Here is a 24,549-nt window from a genome sequence, read left to right as displayed (position 1 = left end):
TCAGAGTTAAATAGGTCCTCTTAATGTAGTTGCTTTTTAGATGATTTTTTAACATTTTGCTTTTATAGAATGAATTTGGGTCTGATAAGATTTTGTTGAATGAAGCTGGAAATGTGGACAATTGGATTTATTCTTCTAAACTTGTTATTTTCAATAGAATCGTAAGAATGATGAAGCCTCTTATGAAAAGATGTTGAAGCTGAGACGAGAGTTTAGTAGAGCTATAACAATTTTGGAAATGATTAAGAGAAGAGAGAAAACAAAACGAGAATTATTGCACTTAACCTTAGAAGTTGTGGAAAAAAGGTAACATTGCTACTATTACAAACCAGTAACAGCTTTAGTCAAATGATAGGCAAAATGTAACCAAATTTAAGCTTTATAACAACTGAAATTGATTATATAACAAAATCTACATTTTTTGAAAATTGTGATTACTACTTTTTTGTTTTAAAAATCAGATTAAGTTACCAGTTCGGGTTGCAAATTTGGGGGATATTTTTGTGTGTAGTGTAGATCCGTTATATGTAATTTTTTGTTGTTGTTGCAGAATCATTGAGTTGTATTTAGAAAAGAACTTGGAGATCATTTTATCCAGTTCTCTGAATTAAAGTTTCTATTAAACAAAATTTGAGAGAGATAAATGTTTATTTGATTTTATTTTCTGATTAGTTAGGAAATACTTGTTTCATTGCATTTTGAAAATGTATTCTCTGATGTAATCATCCTTTTCCTACATAATTAAGTAGACTGTGCTAAACCTAACAAAATTTTGTGTGTTTACTGAGGTAAGCATTCTAAACATCATTTCCTAGTGCTTGAAAATATAAAATATATGAGGATTCCGTCTTCTGTGTCCCTTAGAGATTAGATGGGTGGGGGTGGGGGATGGTTTTGTTTTTACTAAATCCCAAATATGGGCTTCTTTATTCCCGTAAGTTTTCTCTCTTAAGAATAATCTGATTGGGCTTCCCTGGTGGCGCAGTGGTTGAGAGTCCACCTGCCGATGCAGGGGGCACGGGTTCGTGCCCCGGTCCGGGAAGATCCCACATGCTGCAGAGCAGCTGGGCCCGTGAGCCATGGCCGCTGAGCCTGCGCGTCCGGAGCCTGTGCTCCGCAACGGGAGAGGCCACAACAGTGAGAGGCCCGCGTACCGCAAAAAAAAAAAAAAAAAAAAGAATAATCTGATTAATTGTTGGCTCTGTTTGGCAAGTAAATGAAGTATCATTGGTTTTTTATTTCTTTTTTATTTTTAAACTGTAACATTTTCTTATATATTATTTCCTTTTCAAGATATCATTTGGGAGACTATGGTGGTGAAATCCTTAATGAAGTGAAGATCAATAGATCAGAAAAAGAGTTATATGCCACTCCAGCAACTCATCATAATGGAAATCATCACAAAGTCCAAGAATGTAAAACTAAGGTGAGTATCTTCTGGGGAGAAGCATCTATGGTAGTATTGATCAGATAGTTGTTTTCTGAAGTTGTCTTATAATAGTTTGGTTAAAGAAGAAAGTTATTAACATGCTTGAGTTCCTACTTTTTGCCAAGCACTTTGCTAGGATTTTTTATACACACGTTGATTCATTAATCCTTATAACTTCCCTTTGAGATAGATTTTTACCTCTGTGTGACTTCCAGATCATAAAGTTGTTAAGTGGCAGAGTCTAGGTCTAACATCAAAGACAGTGTGCTTTCAACTATGCTGTCTGCTTCTTTATAGAATATGGGTAATTAAAGCTTAGTTATTATCACGAGCCTTAGCAAATCCTGCATCGTAGTGGCAGGCATCAAAATCTAAAATTAAAGCTTTCCTCATTGAGACTATTGGAAGTTATTCTTTTTGTCATCACCATTGCCATAACCAGCATTTATCAGTTGCTATCTGTCTTGACTTGAAAAAGTCCTATAACTTCTGGATCACAGTTTCTTCCTAATAAAGAGCACTAGTAATTACTTTAGTTTCTTAGACTGAAGAATTATATTTATTCATTATTCACTGTTCCAAGTGAATATTAAAGTATTCAGTTGAAAAATACAAAAATTAATAAAACCTTTAAGGAGCTTAGATTTTAAAAAGAAACAGGTTATTGGCTGAGCATTTAGACAGTAGAGCTGTACTGTGTAGCAAGATTTTAAAAGTGACTTAGGGTGTTTGTGGAAAATTCATCTTTTAAAAATGTGCACAATCCTCAGTTTTCATGGGTTCATTCCTAAAGGTCAAGGAAGAATGTGGAGCAGGAAGACTCCTCCATTATTCAACTCATGTCAATTCAAACAGCAAAGTTCTTTCTTATTAATCACAGGCATCTAGCCCACCTACCCTTTAAATCACACTTGCTTCGCCATAAACAATACAATAAATGTCATTTTGTACATTATTTTAAAAAATCCTTTTTAGATAAATCAATGCTTTTCCAAGGCATATTATTGGTAGGCATAGAATATGAAAATCTCAACCCCAAATTACTGACAGAATCAGCCTTTGTTATATATTGATTCTTATTTTAGATCATCTTTAAGATTAAACACCCACCCTATTTAAATATTAATTTTAGAAATATGGTTGCATCCATTGTTGCTCTACCCTGTTTCACATAGTTAACTATATTTCCTTTGTCACACATCCCACCTTAAAATATAAGTAGTTTCTGAGAAGTTGGGGGTTTCTTTTTGATGTCATAGCTACATCCATTGTATAAAACCATTTATATCTCAGTAACTTGGCATTTAAGCAACATTTTCATCACGTGTAACATTTTTGACCCTAAAGTAGTTTTTACAAAAATCTGAGCTACATGGGGAAAGGTATAACTTCCTCAATATTTTTACACTTTCATAGTGCTTGTACTTCGATGCTTAGAACAGTCATTTTCAAACTTTTTAAAGTAGTAGATCTCTATCTGTTAAAAGAATGCCAAGGGCTTCCCTGGTGGCTTAGTGGTTGAGAGTCCGCCTGCCGATGCAGGGGACACTGGTTCGTGCCGTGGTCCGGGAAGATCCCACATGCCGCTGAGCGGCTGGGCCCGTGAGCCATGGCCGCTGAGCCTGCGCATCTGGAGCCTGTGCTCCGCAACGGGAGAGGCCACGGCAGTGAGAGGCCTGCGTACTGCCAAAAAAAGAAAAAAAAAGAATGGCAATATGTTAAAACAGAAACAGAGCTGCTCTGTTGAGGAGAGGTGGGTGCTAGAACCCACCCCATCAGTCAGTCTCTTTGCCAGATGGCCTCTCACATACCACCACTGAACTCTGGGGTACCTGAGAACAGTTTGATTATTGTTCAGTTGAGGCAGTAATTATTCATTTGAAAAAGTGAAGTTTTTTTCCTAATTAATAAGCTTATCTGTCTCAAAAAAGTTACCCCACATGTAGGCATTTTTAAAAATTGAAAATGAGCATAGAAATGAATTATGAATTTATAATCTAATTCAAGTCATTTTAAAAATAAAAATAGTTGTTAATTTTCATCATTAATTAGTAGATTTAAATAAAATTAAAATATAATTTAAATACTTTTTAAATGCTGGATTGCATAATAGAACAATTTTTAAAAATCATTAACATCTTAGTTTAAGTATTGATAACAATGTAAAAAGTAAATTTAAGTGTCATAATTATTTTTCACTGTAATTTGTGAAAGCAAAACATTTTTCAGTTTATGGTCACATAATAATTTTTGCATATTAAAACCAGAAAGTAAAATCACCTCTGGGGTAAAAATGTATGTTTTTTAAAGAGCAGTATAGTTTTTCGTGCTTTCTAAAATGATTTTCATTTCTTCCTTTTGGGGGAAAAATCGTCATGTAAACAGCACCCGCATCATTTGTCTTTGAAAGAAGAGGCTTCTGATGTGGTTCGTCAAAAGAAGAAGTACCCAAAGAAGCCTAAAGCAGAGGCCTTGCTAGCGTCTCAGCAGCCCGCTCCTGAGACACTGCCTGTGATCAATAAGAGTGACATTAAGCAGTATGACTTTCACAGCTCAGATGAAGATGAATTTCCACAGGTGCTTGTTTTAAAACTATTTTAAAGACATTTTCCTCTAGTCTTTTGTATTGCTATATTTTAAAACATAATTGACATCTTAGAGTTTTGATTCTTGCTTTCTTCACCTAATGTTATGACATAAACAGTTTCCACGTTATTTATGTTTGTTACTGAAATGGTATTTGCTTCTGTTATTTTCTATCAGTTGAATAAAGTTTATTCTGTTGTGTAGCATTTAGGTGGTTTTCAGCTTTCCCTTTTACAAAAATTGACATCTCTACCTCTTCCCTCTGTATTTAAAATAGATTATTAGAAATGGAATTCCTGAACTAAAGATTATAAATATTTTAAGACATTTAATACATCATTGTAAATATTCACCAACAATAATTCCACCAGCATTGTATTTTACAACTTTTAATGTAAATTCTGCTAATTTGTTTGGCAATAACTATTTGATTCTAAAGAAAATTTAGAACTGGTTCAAGTTTTAACTTGTGAAAATAATTATTTGGTTATATCACAACAGTTTTATAGCAAAATGTTTGCAGTGTAAAAATCTTAATTTTTGTTTCATATGTGCTATCTTTAAAACAAGACCTTATTTTATATATTAAAGGATCAATTTAAAACATACATTGTTTAGCACCTGATCTAGCAATGCCCTCCTTTTTTCTTTTCTGTATGTTGTAGGCAACCTAAAGAGAGTACTATAACAAGCTTTATCATATTTTAACATTTTGACTTACTTGATTTAAAAAACATTTTTTTTTTAACCAACATGACAGATATGTTTGGAAGCAAGACAGTTCATAAAACACCTTGTTGTTGTAACTATTTAAAATCTAGAGTTTACATAAAACTTGTCCCCTTTGGCTAGATTATATTAGTTTTATTCTTTTGTAGATGATTTAGTTTTTCTACCCCAGATAATATTTTAGCATTCGTACGCGTTGTAACAAATGCACAAAAATGTGTTTAATTTCGTATGCCCTTAAAAAGCACTTAAATGAAACCATTTATTAAAATTGTCAGAGGATCATGTAGTTAGACTCAGGCAGGGCTTTGAATAGTCATGGGACATTAATTAGATGACATTTGAAGGAATGAGAGAACAAATAGTAGGTCTTTCCCAGGTAGAAGATGTAGGGAAGGCCTCAAGGCAGAGAAAACAGCATATTAGAGGGAACTGCTAGCAGTTTGGCATTGCTGGAGCATAAAACACAAAGGGGAAGGGAGGTGAACGGAATGATGCCTGGAGTAGTAGTCAGATGGCAAATGGCCTCTATCGACATTATATATACTGAGAAGTTCTTAAAGAATTTTAAGTAAGAAATGACATAGTTAGATAAATGCATTTATAAAAGCCAGTAAAGTTTTGCTGTACACTCCCAGCCCTTTAAGAATGATGCCAGGGGGATACTATGTCCAGTAGAAACTTTTCCCTTATTGCTAGAATCAGTCCATCCATCCTGATAGACACACTCAGCATACTAGTCATATATTCCTCATCTATTAAGGGATCTTCATTTCTGTTCTAAATTCATATGTTTATTCATATAGTCCCCATTCCCACATGAAATTGCATTTTGAAACTTTTAGGTTCCTCTGAGTCCTTATACTAGGTCTTTGACAACATTAATTTTTAGAATGGTATTCCCCTGTTGCTAAACTGTAGGTAGGCATGTACCTAGAGTTGGACATTATTCAGTGAGGCAGCTATTTAGAATGTAGCTCTTACAAAATCAGGATTTTATTGCTAAAAAGATAATTAAAATAATATATGCTTCTTCTTTGTCCAATAAACAAGAACAAAGGAATAGGGAGCCTTAAGAGAACAAGCATTTTAACCAGACTTCTCCAACTGATTTGCAGCAGAGCAGAATAAAAACCCAGTCTCTTCTCGATCATGCTTCTGATTCTCCTAACATCAGCTCTCTCTTCCTATGTCTCAGACCAAATCCTGGAATCCCCTCCTGGGGTAGTCAGGAGGAAGGGATGCAAAAAATTTCTGAGGCTTTGTGACATCTCCTGTATATATTTTAAAAGAGGTAGATGATTTGTAAAGGAATCAAAGTGTAAAATTCACATTTGGGATTTCCTTTCAAATTTCAGGTTTGGGTTTTGTTCCCCAGGAAGAAGAATTAGCCCCAGCTTACTATTTCTGTGTCTCCCCCATAGTGTTGGTGGAGGTATATTGGAACCTCAAACAAATGCCTTTCTCCCCTGGATGACCCTGCTCAGTGGTAATTACCACAGTTTGGAAATAATGTGGAGAAAGCATTTTTCCTCTCAAAATAGGAAGAGAGGGATTCGTGAGGTAATTTGCAAGTAAATATGGTTGAGTCAGCGTTGTCAGAAAAAGAGATGTACTCCAAAGTGAAATTGCGAGACAACTGAAACTTAAGTACTAAAACTTTTTTTTTTAATTTTAACCATTATGGGTAGAAATTTATCTAAACCATATTATTTCCCTGCCATATCAGAGTATATTTGTATTTCATTTAATCTGTTTTTGATGACATTTATAAAGTTTGCTGTTGTATAATATATCAGTGCTGCCCTAGAGGTCCACTCAGATTATGTAGGGATATTTGACCTAGTATCACTTGGTCCTATGCTTTTTAATATGTGACAGCTTTTTGAAAGTCTTTATTCTTTTGCTGTCAGGTGGTGGGCTTAGTACTTCTCTCTGCAACCAGTCTGCTTACCTTTTAGCGGGTCCTCTTTCCTCTTCTGATTCTCTGCTTCTGATCTGCTAAATTTAAAAAGTGATTTATAAAAATGAGGGGAAATAAGGGACTCCCCTTTGAGTGAAATGTATGACCTTTTTGGCTTTTGGGGATGGGAGGCTATTCATAAACCTTTTTTATCTTCCTAGTTTTGGGCTTTATTATAGAGAAATAAAGTTATTGTGTAAAAACATCTCTACTTATAGGTGAAGCATAACTATTATTACAAAGTATTTATGGCCACGTATAATATTTACAAAATGTAAATGGGATATATAAAAACCATACTAATTCTTTTTAAGCCTATAATCCTTGCATGTTCAGAAACAGTTAGGCAATAATACCATGTGAGCTTACCTGCAAGAACCAGTCCATTAAGAATAATGATTTTTAACCATAGAAAAATTTTGCTAATCTTTAAATGTTTTGGGGAATTCACTGCCTACTGTATGTAATATAGGAGTGATTCACTGTTTGTGATCAGATTCTAATTTTAGACCATTACAAAGATTGTTGACTTTTGATAACTCCTAAATGGAATGCTTCATGCCTCTTTTTCTAGGTACCGTCCCCAATATCAGAACCTGAAGAAGAAAATGATCCTGATGGTCCCTGTGCTTTCAGGAGGCGGGCAGGATGCCAGTATTATGCTGTAAGAACTTTATTTTTTGTGGTGTTTTTGTGAACTGGAATTAACAGGTAACTCATGTCAGGGTGACTTAGTCTTGATCTAAAATGGGAAGTCAATCAGCATTTTTTATTTAATATCCCCTATGCAGATACCAGTAAAAGATGCTCGAAGGTACTGAGTCCTTTCAAAGGAGATCAGAACCCTTTATTTGGAAATTGATAACTGCTCGTATTTTAGAAATCTAGCTCACTTTGGGCTTTAACTATTACTTCAGCAGTTACGACAGCTACTCACTATGTCATTGCTGGAGTTAGGTGAGCCCAGAATCTCTAATGGAACCCTAGATGGCTGATGAGTGTTTATTGAAATTTACTTTTGGGCAAGCCCATCTTTTCCATACAAACCCAGTAAGTATCAAACATAAAGGAATCATTTTTAAACCTCCCCCATGGCAATATATTGTCAAATAATTATATTCATAACTTTTTGTCCCACTTAGAAAATGCTTTGTGCTGTTAAGTCAAGTTTTGGTGCATATTTTATCAAGGAATGACCCTCACTTCCAGATGCTAAGGTTTCAAGTAAGGTGTAACGATGGAGTAGTGAGGATGGCTCTCATATATGGCTTTTGGAGACCTTTTGTCTTGTTGCATTATGGTAAACATATACACTTACAGCTTTTTCAGGTGTGTGTGTGTGTGTGTATGTATTTAATGTAGGGGAGGTGTAGAGAATTGTTTATAAGTTATGTGTTTGAGAAAAAGGAGACAGAAAGTGGTAACATAGAAAAATAGAATGCTAGAAGAAATAGGAAGGCAAAGAAATGGACTGTATGTTCTTACAAGTAAAGAGGAAGTATGATTTGCCACATGCATACCTTCTTGAAGTGCAATTTTTACTCCAAAAAATTTCCTTCTAGTTTATCTCTGTAGGAAGTCTATAAATTACTAACTTCACTATCTCTACTTTTCTACATAAATGTTAAAAGCCACATTATTCTTTAAAGATATATTTCTTTTAAAATATAATATTATCTTAAATGTATTTGTAGTCATAAACTAAATTTAGTTTGAGTTATTTTGGTGAGTGAACTTTTAAGTCAGTTTTGTAGAATTTTACCTGGTTAATATTTAAACCCTAATTTTAAAGTTTTATATCTAAATTTTAATTGCTCTGCTAATGCTGTAGTTACTTTATTTTTATCATGATTTCACTTTTCTTCATTTCAGAATCATTCCATGAGTTTTTTTTTTATTTTATTTTTATTTATTTATTTTTTTTTGCAGCCTCGTTTGGACCAAACTAACCATTCGTTTGAAAATTCAGAATTGGTAGATTTGGATAAGTTGAGATACAGGCATTGCCTTACAATGCTCACAGTCCCGAGAAGATGTATAGGATTTGCAAGGAGGCGAATTGGCAGAGGTGGAAGGTAAACTATTTGTTTTGACCTGATTTTTGTTTACAAGCTGGAAGGGAGGGTATAAAGAAAATGTTGTTAAGTTCTTCTAGGTAATATTTGGCTTTATATTGCTTTTCAGGGTCATAATGGACCGGATATCCACAGAACATGACCCAGTCCTGAAACAGATAGACCCTGAAATGCTGAATGGTTTTTCAAGCGCTTCCCAAACTATAGACTTTTCTTCTAATTTCTCTCGGACCAATGCTTCCAGTAAACATTGTGAAAATAGACTGTCCCTTTCTGAAATATTAAGCAATATCAGATCATGTCGACTACAGTGTTTCCAGCCAAGGCTACTAAATTTACAGGACAGTGATAGTGAAGAATGTACCTCAAGAAAACCAGGGCAGACTGTGAACAATAAAAGAGTTTCTGCAGCATCTGTAGCTTTATTGAACACCAGCAAGAATGGCATATCAGGTAAGTTGTCACTTTGTTAAAAGTATATCCTCTTCTCCTTAATTTTTCATTATCCACTAAATAGACTCTCAGGGTGAATTTTGAAGGTTTATTTTCATGATCCTACCGAGGAAAGGAACTTTATCTTAACCTATTACATTTTTTTTCCAACCTAAGAAAGTAAACTCTATTATTGTGGTTCACATTTTAACCAAAATGTCCTAACTGATACCTATAAAACCACTGGCTTGTATTTTGAATGTGTGTGCCTGGTATGGTGAATGTGTAGGCACAATGCATAGGGAATTCCCTATGGGCAAAGTGGTTATAAGCTGCTGTCAGATCATCATAGCACAATACTGTCTGCTTTTGTTAAAGAAAATTTTCATTTTATTATATTAACTTTGCTTAAATGTAAGCATTGCTTCTCAGGAGTACCATTAAAAGTTTTCTTTCTGAAAAATGATTTTTAAAGAGGTTCCCTATGAATAGTTGTAATTTTGGTCTGATAACTTACCTCTCTAATTGAGATTGGAAAGTTTTTTTCCTCTTAAGAGACATTGTATTCAAATTAATAGGCATTATAAAATAATATAACATCTAGAGGATCTAAAATGTAATCTTGATTTGTTTTCTTCTGTGGATAGTCTTCTCTTTATCACATGTATACAAGTATGTATAATTTATAAATGTCTTTGTAATGTATACATTGCAAAAAAATACGTGGTATCCAGAGGCAAAGCTAGATGTGGCTTGACTTATACTATTGATATTCTTTCTTTCTCTAAAATGTATATATTTCTAAATTATTTCCTAGATGGTGCATTTTAGTATGCAAAATTGTTATGTTAAACTTCTTCAAAGTGATTTTAAATCATTTTAGGTTGACATTTGGTCTCAATAGTGTTCCGTCTTTCTTAATTACTGAACTGTTTATTTTCAAACTTGACTTAGACATTTATCTATTTAAAGGTTGTTATGGAAAATTGGATTTGTTTGAATGATTGGAAGGTGGCATATCATTTCTCCAAATTAGTTGGTTAATTTTCTCCCAAACGAATTTAGGTAAGGAAAATGGCATCCCGTTATATAAAGTTCATGAGTCTGTGAAGTTTAATGGCCTTTTGAAGCTCAAATGGATAAATACCTATTATGACTTCAGGTTGCAGGATTCTTAGAAATCTAAAAATAGTAGGAAGTTGACGAATATTAGGTCAAATCTTTTTTTGAGCCAACTCTAAGAAGACATTGTTCAAATTATTTAACTTAACTGGAATTCCTGTACCAAAAATTACTCACAATAGTTTTTGCCAAAAAGTGAGTTTAAAAACATCATATATAGGCATTTATAATTAGATTTGACCATAGATTGAAGTTTTTCTCTACCAATGAATACCGTAACAAAAAAGTGATTTTAATATGTTCCTTCTTAAGTTGAATATGGCCAAATATTTGCAGCTTTCTACTGTACATTCCTGATACACTCCAGATCTATGTGACTCGACTGTTTTCCAGAAAATGTTTGTTGCGCATGTTATTGTATCATCAGTACTCTGTATGTATGGATTCAGAATGTAATGTAAATAATTCCATACAATCAGTTCTAGAATTTTATGACACTACCATATATCAGCATAAAATAAGCATTTAAAGTATTATTTTAGGCATGCATGCACTTCTCAGGGAACTTAAATCACAAATATGCAATGCTAACATCGTAGATAATAAGCCTTTTTTTATTTTTGCCTTTCCCCTACCATCAGAAAAAAAATAGTAGTTTTGGTCTGTGTAATTTTTCCTGCCTTATGTTTATGTATGTTATGTAATGGTACTATGTCTCAACTTAGTACCATTTCTTTCTTCCCTTAAAAAAGTTCAAGGTTTAAGCAACAGCTAAGCTACATTAGAATCAATGTTTTAGAATCAGGTCTTTCAAATATGTATTTAATTATTTATTACTAGAGTAAAGGATTTTGTTCAAGTTTTTTTCTCTGCTAACTATGACCCTCTAGTCATTGAGGCCACAAGGTGTTTTGTTTTTAACAAATTTCTTTTGTTTCAAAATATTAGGCACGGTGTATAAATTCATAATGAAACAAGTCTTTTTAACAGCAGTTTTGTAAACAACTGAAAAGCTATGGCAGTATTTTTGTTTGTATGGGGCGCGCCATGCCGCATGTGGGAACTTAGTTCCCCTACCAGGGATCAAACCTGGTCCCACGGCAGTGAAAGTGCAGAGTCCTAACCACTGGATTGCCAGGGAGTTCGCCTGTGGCAGTTTTAAGTACCCACCTGTACCAGTTATATTCATTACATAGTTTCTCAGTTCTGGATAGATCATTTTAAGTGGATTCAGTTATAATTCAGTAAATATTGATAGAAATTCCTTTTCTACCTAAAGAGAAGGTTATAGGAATTTTTTTTAAGTTATATTTTTATATTTGATGGACATGTACAAAAGAATTGAATCTTCATATATTTGGTTTCTTTTAATCTGTGTGTCTAACACTTTTGCCTTCTGCTTACTCTTCGTGGACTTGATCAGGAGAGCATGCATGTCTTTAAGAGTAACAGGACTGATATTCGTCGGTTACCTGGCAGAGAGTCAAGTACTGAATTTTCTATTTCACAGCTGGGAAATCCCGGCAAATAAAGGATTTAATCAGAAATAGAAACCTGACATATATACATATATACACTATTGATACTATGTATAAAATAGATAACTAATAAGAACCTACTATATAGCACAGGGAACTCTACTCAGTGCTCTGTGGTGACCTAAATGGGAAGGAAATCCAAAAAAGAGGGGATATGTATATGTATATACGTATATGTGTATGTATATACATATATGTATATATGTATACGTATATGTATATACGTATACGTATAGCTGATTCTCTTTGCTGTACAGTAGAAACTAACACAACATTGTAAAGCAACTATACTCCAATAAAAATTTTAAAAATAAATAAATAATGGGGAAAAAAAGAAATAGAAACCTGATATACTTGACAATAATATTTATTTGTATCACAAGTTCCTTAGTTCTTTAAAAAAAAAAAACAACCTTGAACTTGAGGGCCAATGGCAAAGTATTTTCTTACTTTTATGTTGTTCTTAACCCAGTTAATGTTTTTCAAGTCATAATCTCTGTGTCCTGAACGTATTCTAATTATTATTTTCAATACGGTACTGAATGGACTTAAAGGGAAACAAATAGAACTGTGTGTCATAGTTATTAGTAAGAACTAAAGACTTCATTTAGTTAACTGTTAAATAAAAGTATGTTTTCTTAATTGAAAATCTCTTCTCAAAGAATAGAAGCAGGACAGAAAGGAAAGATAGATGTGCTGAACATAGCAAGTGGATAACCAAGGAAAATTAAGTTTATACATAATTATTTAGGATCTAATATATGCAAAGCACTATGTTAAGTGTTTAAAAGTTGCAGAGTTTTAGAAGACAATAATTCTTACCTTCAAGGAGCTTATACATGGATTATACATGACAGATATTATATTCTTTATATAAATAGGTGGTAAAGTTTTCAGTCATTTGAAACTGCAGTATTTAACTATTCTTTTGAGACACTATTCTTAAATCCTAACCTTAAGCAAATATATTTCACATCTAAAAGTAGCATTGCTTGTTCAGACTTGAAGGGCTGGATTAATTTGCTTTTTTTTTTTTTTAGCATCTTTAAGGATTAATTTACTTTTAATCTTGGTTTAGACTAAAGTATCGTTGCAAGTTAACATGTTTTTTCTTTTCTCATTTGTATTGTATACTGAATAGATAGATACTAGCAACTCTTCTTGAAGCTTTTGACCAGATTCAAATATCTTAATATTACCAGTTTGTAAAATCAGCAACATTTTGGGCAGTTTTCCAAGAGAAATTCCTGGTTTTTAATTTTTCCAGTGTCTTTTCCCATTCTTTTTAAAACTGCCATAAAATGTTTGCAAGCATAAAAGTTTTAAGAAAGGTAAAACTATGTTTTTAACAACTAGCTAAGGTACTCACAAGGATTTATTTTTTTAGTTAGGGTCACTTCTAAGGGTAGGAAATGGATTCAGACTTCAGGAGTTTAAAAGATTTTAGCTTGACCGCTAAAGGAAATAATATTGAAATTTCAGTTGTAACTATTTAGCTTGGATGTTGAAGTTTAAATGGATCTTTAGTCTGTTTTCTTTATCTTCACATCTCCTTTGTTCCTCATTCCCCACCCCCTTCACCCTCTCACCTCCCATCTTCACCCTCATTATCATCCCCACAGTTTTTCAGTTTATTCATTAGTTACATTATAGGATGTGTAGTCCTGGACAGGTAATGTCGTCTTTCATGGATTGGAAGATTTGTCCTCAGAGTAGCTCCAGTGTTTTTATGCGAACTTTTACCTGATTCCTTGCTATGACCTAGAAGGTTTAAAATAGGATCTCTCTCCCCCTCCATATAGCCCCAGATCTAGCTTTTAAAACAAACAAAAATTGCGTATAGTCAGCATTGCTTCAACAAAGCATGTATTAAAACTTTTATAACAAAGACCTGCCTGGTAGGTGAAGAAGTGCTGAATAATATATTCATTTCGACTTTTAGATAATCTTTCCTACCACATTAGATGTTCTTCATTAAGCTACAAAAACTTGGTCTAAGCTAGTGTTTTTAAAAATTCATGGCTTCCCAAGAATTCATCATCTTAGCCCACTTTGAGAAACACTGCATTAAAAGTTAAAAGACTTTTAAAAAGGCAGCAGGTACAAGCCCAAAAATCATATGTTTATATTCTGCTGTGGGGTGGTCATCCAGAAAATACAGAAGGTGTTTTGATTAGATTTTTCTTTTTATTAGTTTATCAATGAAACATCAATACAGAGTTGACAAATACTTGTAAAGATTTCACACGTACTCAAGAATATATTCTCCATGGGCCCAAGTTTAAGGAACAGTGATCTAGGGCTTTAGAATCAATACAGCAGTGTAAAATCTAGTGGAGATGCCTAGAGTATGTTTTTGATGGATCACTGTCAGATTACGAGAGGGAAAGGTGATGAGGGACCAGCCTAGCAGAACCACCTTATAGGAACCACATGCCTGAAAGGTGAAGAGAGAAATGAGGGATGCCTAGGATCTTTGAAAACAGAATCAACATTCTAAGGATGGTGACAAGTGTTCTAAGAAAAAGTACATGGATTCATCTGAGGAGTAAATCAGACCGATAAACCCAAGATAGGTAAAGAGCCAGGTACAAAGAGAGCCAGAAAGGTTAGAGGCTTAGTGAAAAACAGACTGTCAGTTATATACACAAAATATTTAGAAATGCAAGTGTGTTATTAATGTACAGAATGACATATTTGCATACGTAAAAGGGGAAATTCTGTAATATGTGACCTATTAGAATGTGTTACCCAGGGAGATTTGCAAAACTCCTTACTTAGGGAAAGGAACACTTCCTGTCTGTCTGGAATAGTGAAATATTGCCTTCACAAAACAATCAGAGTGTGGTTCCTTTTAAACTGACAGGACTTGGAGGTGTGGGGTAGGGGAGAGGGATGCCCAGCATGGATTTTACTTTTAAGCTAGCAACTCATGAGAGCAACTAGTAGAAAGAACTTGGCTTGGCCCTAAGCAAGAGAAGCAGATATCGTTTCTCTTTTCATACATTCCCACTTCCCCTTTATGCCACTACCACCCATTCATAGCTGGACCCCTATTCTGTATCTCATTCCTAAAGCGATTTCTTCACACTGTTAAGTATGACCTTTTCCTGGTGTTATTTTAATGCTTGCCTCTTGATAACTCAAAGCCAATGTAAGAAATAAATTTCTTATGGAAGTATTTCAGTAATTTATGAAAGAAAAAATAATTAGTGGAGAAGGTGCTTTCAATCACATTACCATCCTCCACCTACTAGTAAGTCAACCCTGAAGATGATAATTCAATACTGTGTCTGTGTCATTAAAACCATACATTTCTTACCACTTTCCACTCACCCTAACAAAATGAAAGAGGTCATTTAGGGAGGATGTTTTGTATGTGTCCCAATTCTGTGTCATGATTACTAATTGCTATTTTTGTCTAAAAGTGTTTAATGCTCTAGAAAATTCTGAATGGGGAACATAAGCATTTTTCAAGCACAAAACACCTTTTAGTAAAAAAAGAACTAGATGTCAAGAATGAATCCAACATGCTGAGCTTGCGGTGAGGGGGAAGAGGAAAAAAATGAATGTAATATTTTAAGCATATCCATATTTTGGAATTAAGTTTTATATCAGTGGTTTTCAACTAATAACAGAATCAGGGATGAGAATTTTGGTATCAAAGTCAGCCTGAGTTTTAAAAAGTTAGGCAACACTTGAACATTAATTTGAGTAATTTCAGTTGCGTCTTGGTTGGGATTTTATGAGTTTTCTATGGGGAAAAGGATGGGGTTCCTGAGCAAATTAATGGTTTCAACAAGTCAGGGCAGTAAGTAGACATATCCCCCCAGAAAACAGGAAATTTTATTAGCATCCCTTTTTAATAGCTACATAAAGTGATCATCTTTTTATAAAAGCAAGTAGAATACCTCTAGTTGGCCAACACTTTGTTAGCTAATGACTACTAACCAAAAGTAATTTTTTTATTAAAAGAATACAATTTGTTCTTTCTAGTAATTTATATGTATACTTTATTCTGATTAGTAAAATTTTATAATTGTCTGACTTAAAAGCTTTTGGAAAAAGAAAAGATTCTCATTTCTCTCTCAATTTTTAAATAGCTACTAAAAGTGTATTCTCTTTATTTGGTTTATTCCTCACTTAAAATTAACCACTGTGACTTCTCACCTTTTCATCACAACATAAATCTTAGCTCTGGACAAACATAACGCTGAATTTGAGTGAGTAGACCATACATCAGATTCCAAGTCCATTTCTTTTGAATTGGTACGCTATATATATACACATAGGACTTAAACAGATTTATTTGGGTTTAACTTAAGATTTTCCTTCCTGGCTTTGTATCTAATAAACTATTTTTCATCTCTCCCAAGGTTTTCAAACAGCTGGAAATTCATGAATACTTCACATTTTCATTTCATTTTGAAGATATTAAATTTAGAATTAAATTTTTTTTTCATCTAAAAATAGAATACTTGCAGTGAACTTAACATGTGCAAAGAAAGACATTTGATTTTGTTGGTAATTCAGTAAGATAACTAATGTGTACTTCAAAAATACAGGTAATAGTAAAATTTTAGAGTGAGCACTATCATAGGCCCAGTTTTTTTAATCTTCTAAAAATAAAATTGCTATCTCAGAACTGTTTTTTCCTGATAGTCCAGTACTAATTTTAATGATAACATTGTAGAACAGAAATGAAGGTATATATAAAGCTTTGTCCATCTCTGGGGCCTAATTCCTTTTTCATAGAAAATAAGCTGTACTTTGCATAACTTGTTATATGTCTAATTTACCATCAAAATTTTTTTTTTTAATTTCTCATTTATGATCCTACTAAATGGAGAACTTGGGGACGGGGCTAGTTAAGTAACATAGGTTGAAGGTATAGTCTCCTATCTAAACTCCTTCAGGTCATATAGATTAGATAGCTAGATTACATTTAAAGGTTGGCTCATATTAGTTGGTGTTTCTTTATATGTATCTTTTCTTCCCAACTACACTGTAGGAGTTTATAGCAGGGACCCTCTTTTTAATTTATTTTTTCCCTGTATTCATTCTTAACTCTTAATGCAGCACTTTTCGTCATACATAGTAAATACTTGTTGATTAAGTGAAATAGTTGGGAGAGAGGAAAGAAAGCAATAAAGAAAAATAGAGTAAAATTACTCTAGTAGTACATGTATTCTGATGTGATTTAATGTTTTGTGACTCTAGTAACATACTGACTTCTGTGGAGATAGCTTTGTGTCCTCTAAATCAGTTTATCAGTGATCTCCTTAAATATCAGTGGTGAATGAAAGTTTGTTTACATTTCTTTGAAAAAAGTGTTTCTTATTGTAACTTTTCTTAAGTAATTTTTTAAATAAAAGTTTTAAATGTCTTCTTTTTATTTGACATTTAGTAACTGTTAACAGTTGGTTACAGCATAGTTGATTACATCCGAGGATGCTGAACACTTCTCTGATTTCCAGCCCATGTTTTTATAGATAGGACTTATTTTAGACATCAAATCTATTGGCTTAAACTATGGTTTAAGTCTGAATAAAAGGGAGAATCCTTATATTTGAACTACGTTATACAGTAAAATCTACATATAGGAACTTTTTTAGCATGTGATATTAGAAGGTCATAGATATTAGCATAAGCCACTTTGGCTGAAAGATCTGTCGTTTTTATTCAGTTCTTTGCTGCTGATGTATATTGTGATTTGAAATTGCTTTTCATCTTAATCGTGGAATAACTTCATATTGTATTCTACTTGTGTTGTTAAAGGTACTTTAAAACATATGTATTTCTAAAATTAATGTCCTTTTCCAGTGACAGGGGGTATCACAGAAGAGCAATTTCAGACTCATCAACAGCAGTTAGTTCAAATGCAAAGGCAGCAACTTGCTCAGCTTCAGCAGAAACAGCAATCTCAGCATTCCTCGCAACAGACACATCCAAAAGCACAGGTAAACCTGTCTTTTAATCATGGTTATGTCTATTCCTTTCTTTCATAATTATATCTTTTTTTGAAAATTTTAGTCAGGTCACAGAAGATAACCTTGTCATTACCACTCTTGATTCTGGAGATCAAACCTAAGTGTCTTTTCAGTTCATTTACATAATTTTAAGTGACTAGTTTATATTTTATGAGAGGAGCACTAGAGCCAAATATAGTATTTTTAATTTAGGAAAGAAATAAGTACATATTTTTGGAAGGGTTATTAAGAATTCATAGAAGTGATTATATTCTCTTAGAACCATCATCGCCCACCCCTACTCCCCCAGAAATATTTTTGTCAAGGATATGACTATCCTAACTCCTTCCTAACCTGTGCATTTAAGTGCCATGTGAACATGCCCCATGAGCTGAGAGGTAATTGTCTCGACTTGTGCCATAAATCCAGACAACATAGCCCTTTGCCTATTTGAATCACATTTCCTTGAAGAAAAAAAAATTGCCACTAGGTGAGGTTTTCCTAGGCACCATTAAATGATTGACAGTCGGGATAAGAGTAAAAATACCTTATAAAACTGTATTGCCAGAAGAAAAAAAGCCCTGCCAACACCTTGATAAGAGCCTCTAAGACTGATTTTGGACTTCTGGCCTCCAGAACTGTATGAGAATAAACTTACGTTGTTTAAGCCACTAAAAAGCTGTTAGTAACAGCTAAGCAGTTCAATACAGAATCAAAAGGAATATGACCATTAACTTTGCCTTTGTTTGCCTTTTCTGAATCTCAGGTATGTCCAACCTACTGAAACATTAGGCTAAGACACAGTTTTACATTGGGACAGAAATGACTGTTAGTCATCTCTGTTATTTCATTTTGCCCATAGTATGTAGACTGTCAAGTATTTTTAAAGGCATTCATTAACACTTATTGGCAAAATGAATAGGGCATTAAAGGTTTGGGTTGTTTACTACCCTAGCTCTTTCTCATAAATAATTGCTTCCCAGTTTTTAGTCGCTTTCCTGTTTCATATGATGAAAATAGCCTATCGAGTCCTAGATCTCTTAACCTAAACACCTGTAACTGTTCAAGATGAAAAAGGCAGCAGCCTCTTGAGTTTGCTCATTTCTTAACATGTTCGTGAACTCATGTCTAAAAAGCTGAGAGTTTAATTTTGTTTATCTTATAGGGCTCAAGCACCTCTGACTGTATGTCTAAAACACTTGACTCAGCCAGCGCCCATTTTGCTGCATCTGCGGTGGTCAGTGCACCTGTTCCAAGTCGCAGTGAGGTAACCAAGGAACAGAACACTGGCCACAACAACATAAACGGTGTAGTCCAGCCTTCAGGTAAGCCTGTTGTTTCATGTGATACTTACTAGCTCAAAGTTGCAACTCAGTGATTTGAGGTATGGTTTTTGGTTTTCAAATCCAAGGGAAAACATCGTACAAGAAACCAATCTGGACTCTTCATAATATCTATGGATATGTATGGTGGAATAGCTGGATGTTTTCTAGAATTCACATAGAGCCTGCTCCCTGTTTCCTCCCACACCCACTGGATTCCTACCTATGTAACACTTCACCCTGCCTCGTTTTATCCACATACTGTCAGTTGCCTCACATCTTAGGCAACACATCGAGCTAATTGCTAACCATCATCGTTGAATCATTTGTACATTTATAAAAAGGTGAAATACAGTTTATCAGTAAATTGGAAATTGGGTTTGCCTTCCCAGTCTTACGTACTCACAGGCCTGCTTTCTCTGACTCCTCCTCATGAAATACAGCATTGCTGTGAACGTATTTCTGCTGCTTACTACCGAGTCCTCAAAGATTTGCTGTTCCTATCAACTCGCAACTACTGCTCAGACCCTAGGGTTTTCCTCTTGCTTTTACATACACCCATGATTGTGATTGCCGTTCCTTACTGATGTTCTTGCATGTGTAAATTCTACTGGAAGTCCAACCTTCATCTGCACCTGCCCTCAATCTCCAGGGAGGACCTCTCTGTCCTATTATACAGTTTCCAAATATGGAGGCAGGACAATACTTTGCAAACCCTTTTGTGTAGGCTAGTAGAAAGAGGGTGTCTTTGGGGTTGAAACAGGTGAATATGTTACCAATCAGAAGGTCTCTTTGGAGCGGCCGTTATGTGGAAGGTTAATTTGGTATTTAACTAGATTACAAATGTTTGCATTTCTTTTTATTTTTAAGCTCCTAATTTTTTAAAAAGTTTAATGTCTCATGACTTGAATGGAACGATTTTTTTTTTCCTTCTCCTTCAGGAACCTCTAAAACATTATACTCCACCAACATGGCTTTATCATCCAGCCCAGGGATTTCAGCTGTACAACTTGTAAGGACAGTTGGCCACACCACTACAAACCACTTAATCCCAGCATTGTGCACAAGCAGTCCTCAAACACTTCCCATGAACAATTCCTGCCTGACAAATGCAGTGCACCTCAATAACGTCAGTGTTGTTTCTCCAGTCAATGTGCATATCAATACACGGACTTCAGCACCATCGCCAACAGCCTTAAAACTTGCCACAGTTGCTGCCAGTATGGACAGAGTGCCAAAGGTTACTCCTAGCAGTGCCATCAGCAGCATAGCAAGGTGTGTGTGTGTGTGTGTGTTTGTGTGTGTTTCAAGTATCATTCTGTCCCTTTCTGCTATCCTGTGGGAGGAAAGATACTTTTTTTTTTTTTAACTGCTCAAGCAATAGATGTCTTGTCAATTGATCGACTTGCTTTTCAACAGATACTGAATATCTGCTTAGTCTAAAGCTCTGTGACTTAGATCATTTGTTTGAGGTCACTGGTAGGATGTTTAAATGCCAATCAGAACTGTAAAAAAAAAAAAAAAAAGGAAAAAAACCCCACATCAACTTGGGAACCATCAAACTGAAAAAATACATCAGTCTATTTTAGAAGCTTAATTTATTCTTCTATTACTTCTTTGTAGTGTAGACAGTCCGGAAGGCTAGAGTTGTTATTAGCTTCCAGAGCTTTAGTTTTCAAATCAAAATTTGTATTTTCTTCAGTATTATACACAAAGGGAAAGTAAATTATTCTATGTATATTTTAAAATTGAGAATATTCTGAAATTAACTAAATCCATGATAATGTATTTCAGATTTTTTCTTTCTGTGACACTAATGCGTGAGAATAAAAAAAATTGATTTGCATGGATTAATAACTACATGACCGTAAACCTGTAAAATTAAACTATAGTAGAAAATAATTTAAATAATATTGTGCTCCAAATGATTATTCTTTTTGAGCATCATATGCTCCATCTATTGTAAAAACACTTGGATTGTCATATGTTATATATTTCATAAGTAATTTATCATTGGCTTCTACTGAAATATTGTGTTAAATTACTGTCTTTCCTAAGTAAATAGTTATAATCAAGTTCTTAGGAATTACTAGGATTTTTTAGCTGAAGAAAACGTTTCCTCATTCCTGTATAGAAATTATAAAAATGGGAGATGTTCTTCTGCAGTATGTGTTTTGTTGTAATTACATAAAAATGTATCTATAAATACTAAGTGATACATATCATATTCTAGAGAGTATTAATGTTTATTTTACTCTTTGCCTTATTATAGAGAGAACCATGAACCAGAAAGATTGGGTTTAAATGGAATAGCAGAGACAACAGTAGCTATGGAAGTGACATAACCTAAAACATGTGGCTTTGACCTGTGCTGATGGTGTGCAGTCATTCATATTCCAGCTGAATGCAAAAGGCGACACTCTGTGGATCACAGAGCGTAACAGTGGACCTAAATGGACTAGAGTATATCGGATGTTAAATCGATATATGATGTATATTTTGTAAAATTGGGAAAATCACTACCTTGTAATATAGTTTATTTGTATCATCAATATTATTTCTGTTACTTGAATAGTAGATATTCATCATCATGCTTTTGCACTTGAATTTGCAACTGAATGGATTTTAAAAAATAATTCTTTAATGGGATCATGAGCATGAAATGGGATCCTGCATCACTTGTTTTAACTATTTATTTTGCCATGTTTACATTTTGTATCTTGTAAAAATAAATCCAACTTTGTGTCTAAAAAGTTAAAGATTCATAGCTAGGAAATGAAATTCTTGTAATTTTTTTCTAAAGGAACTGTAAAGTTTTCACTTGGTTCATTTTGTTTCACAATTTGACTAGATGGACTTTTTGGTAAATACTTTAGTGGCATTTCACTGTCAAATATGAAGTTCAAGGCAAAATAGTATTTTCTATTACTGTGCAGGGGAAAGGGATGGATCGATACATGCAAATTTAATGTAGTAACTCACTTTTCCATATATTTTGAATGTATATTTCTATTTATAATACCAGTTTATAAAAAATGATTACACAGAAAAAAGGACTAGGAAAAATTATGCATCTAGCACATTTAAACTGTGCAGGTATGAACATTTTTCAAGGATTACATTTTATCTGAAGACTGCATATTTTAACTGGCTTTACCTGTACCACACCACATAAAGGATATTTTGCCAGGTATGTACTGCATTGTGTGATTGCAGTAACCATTGGAGGTCTAGATATCGAGCCATCCCGGGTGCTGGGAGGGGGGGGTCGTGGCAAGATTTTGTCTTTTCAGTTTTGGAGAGGTTTCCTGTGGCTACAAGGCAAGTAACGGGTTGGAAAACGTCTGACTGTAAGCGTTGGACACCTTCACAGTGTAGTGTTTTAGTGACTTTTTTTATACGGTTCTTGTATATTAGATACGTGTAGTGGTGTTTCAGAATGTTTGTTTATGCACTAGTTCAGACAACTTTCCCTGTTACTTGTTCTTGATAAGTGAAAACTGCAGGGAAATAAAAATACATATCAAAACATGGACATGCTGCATATGTGTTTATTTCACAATGTGCACACAGTATAAGTTAAAATTTAAGGGAGATGATAGCACTTAACAGCACTTTTCATTTTCACAGTGCTTTCCAAGCATTAATGAAAAGAATTATAAGAAGCTCATCTGTGGGCACTATTGGGTTTCAGATAATCCAATATAAACTACCTTTGATATGAAAAGTTCTTAAAATATTTTACAGAATGTAAGTAATTTGCAGTATAACATTCATTGAAATCTCATAAATGAGCCTCATTTTATAAATAAAAGTTTAGAGTAGAATTATATTGCAAGGGGTTTTGTCAAGTAAGTACTGGGAAATGTAAATATTTTTAATGAATATGATTAAAACCATTTCAAACTTCATAATTTTATACTTTACATTTTTTATATCTGCAGTCCTGAAAGTTGTAAATTGATATGTCAGTTGATTTAATGGACCAGGGTTTCTGCTGAGAGTGGTTTTTATTCAGGTCCTGAATATGTAAAGCAATTTATGGTCAAAACCATAGGAAAAAATAAATTTAATTTCTTCATTGGTTGTGACCTGATAGGATCCATGCTCGTTTCTTCCATACTACCTCTGGAGTTACTCATTGCTGATGATATAAAGAAAATAATTTTGATTTGATGTGTAGTATGACTGTGTTCATTCTGCTTTTAGTTGGATGTATCTCCTTGCTATTAAGAACTCAAAACAACTTTAGTGCCGATTTTGGAGAAAGGTTTTTATGTCCATTTTACTGAAGTAAAGCATGAAGAAAATTTGCCTTGTGATACACATGTTATAAGTAATATAAGTAAAACAAAGAACTGTATTTGTACAGTTTCTGGAGATGTGGCAAATCCAGAATTTATCAGAAACTGATCACCAGTTTGTTTTTTTGTTTTTGTTTTTTAAGTAAAATAGAAAAATTAAGCCTTCCATATCTTGGTGATTGTAACTGTTTCACAGATTTCAGTTACTTGCACACACATTTTTCCAGTGCTTTTCAAGAACTTTAGTGACATATTTGTTTTTACATTATTAAATTGAAGAGTTTATTTTTGCACAGGTCCTCCACTGGACAACACCACCATTTCTTGGTTTTTCTGATGAAACTAATATTGGTACTTGTAGTTCAATAAGCTTCTAGGGTCCTTGGAGTGTGTTTTTTGATGGGGTGGTTTGTTTGTTTTAAACAAAGGGGTAACTTTCATGTGCTGGGATATCTTGTAATTGAGTATAGGTAAAAATAGTTACAAATTGTATTTTTCTGCCTTTCTAAAGAGAGTACCCTTTTTTTCTCCTGGTAATTCAAGATCATCATTATGATTAATATTAAGATAAAGCTCTAAGTATATTTGAAGGTGTGTTACATATCTTCCTTTTGCAGAAGACCAAGGGAAAAATTAAAATATCTGGAGGACACATTTAAAAAATATATACAGAAAATAAATAAATAAATAATATATACAGTACACACACACATTCTGTCTTCTAAAAAAATGTTGAATAGGGTACTTGCAACTGTGCCTAGTGGGGTTTTTTTGTTTGTTGTTTATTGCCAGGGTTGTTTTTTGGGGAGGCAGGGGGAGAGTAGTAAGAAGTAGTAACATTTCAGAAATTGCTCCATAGTGTGTACTGCTGTATTTGACTATAAAATGCTGTATTTCAAACAAATTTTATTGACCTGTATGTACACCTTCGACTGAAAGGTTTTGTTGTCCCTTCACTAACTTGACAAACTATTACATTTCAAAAGGTTAAGGGTATCTCAAGTAATTCTGATTATTATGTTCTGTAACACAAGAGTTGTTTTTCTTTTAACCACAGCATGATAACAGCAGGCATCGTGG

General features: G+C 33.9%; 1 protein-coding gene across 1 annotated transcript in view; it reads left to right on the top strand.

Moving 5' to 3' along the window:
• The window catches only part of EPC2 (enhancer of polycomb homolog 2), a 106,890-nt gene extending 84,192 nt beyond the window's left edge, over positions 1-22,698 (top strand). Inside the window, exons 5-14 of the mRNA XM_033860206.2 lie at positions 158-306; positions 1,294-1,426; positions 3,815-4,006; positions 7,282-7,371; positions 8,637-8,782; positions 8,892-9,235; positions 17,698-17,834; positions 19,009-19,168; positions 20,107-20,440; positions 21,438-22,698. Of these exons, the coding sequence (XP_033716097.1) occupies positions 158-306; positions 1,294-1,426; positions 3,815-4,006; positions 7,282-7,371; positions 8,637-8,782; positions 8,892-9,235; positions 17,698-17,834; positions 19,009-19,168; positions 20,107-20,440; positions 21,438-21,510 (1,758 nt within the window). The 3' untranslated portion in view covers positions 21,511-22,698. The remainder of the gene's footprint in view (positions 1-157; positions 307-1,293; positions 1,427-3,814; positions 4,007-7,281; positions 7,372-8,636; positions 8,783-8,891; positions 9,236-17,697; positions 17,835-19,008; positions 19,169-20,106; positions 20,441-21,437) is intronic.
• Positions 22,699-24,549: the final 1,851 nt, after the last annotated feature.

This window comes from Tursiops truncatus, chromosome 7, assembly GCF_011762595.2.
Source record: "Tursiops truncatus isolate mTurTru1 chromosome 7, mTurTru1.mat.Y, whole genome shotgun sequence".
Taxonomy (NCBI): Eukaryota; Metazoa; Chordata; class Mammalia; order Artiodactyla; family Delphinidae; genus Tursiops; species Tursiops truncatus.
Note: the sequence above shows the minus strand (reverse complement) of the source record. Positions and strands in the feature narration are given on the sequence as shown.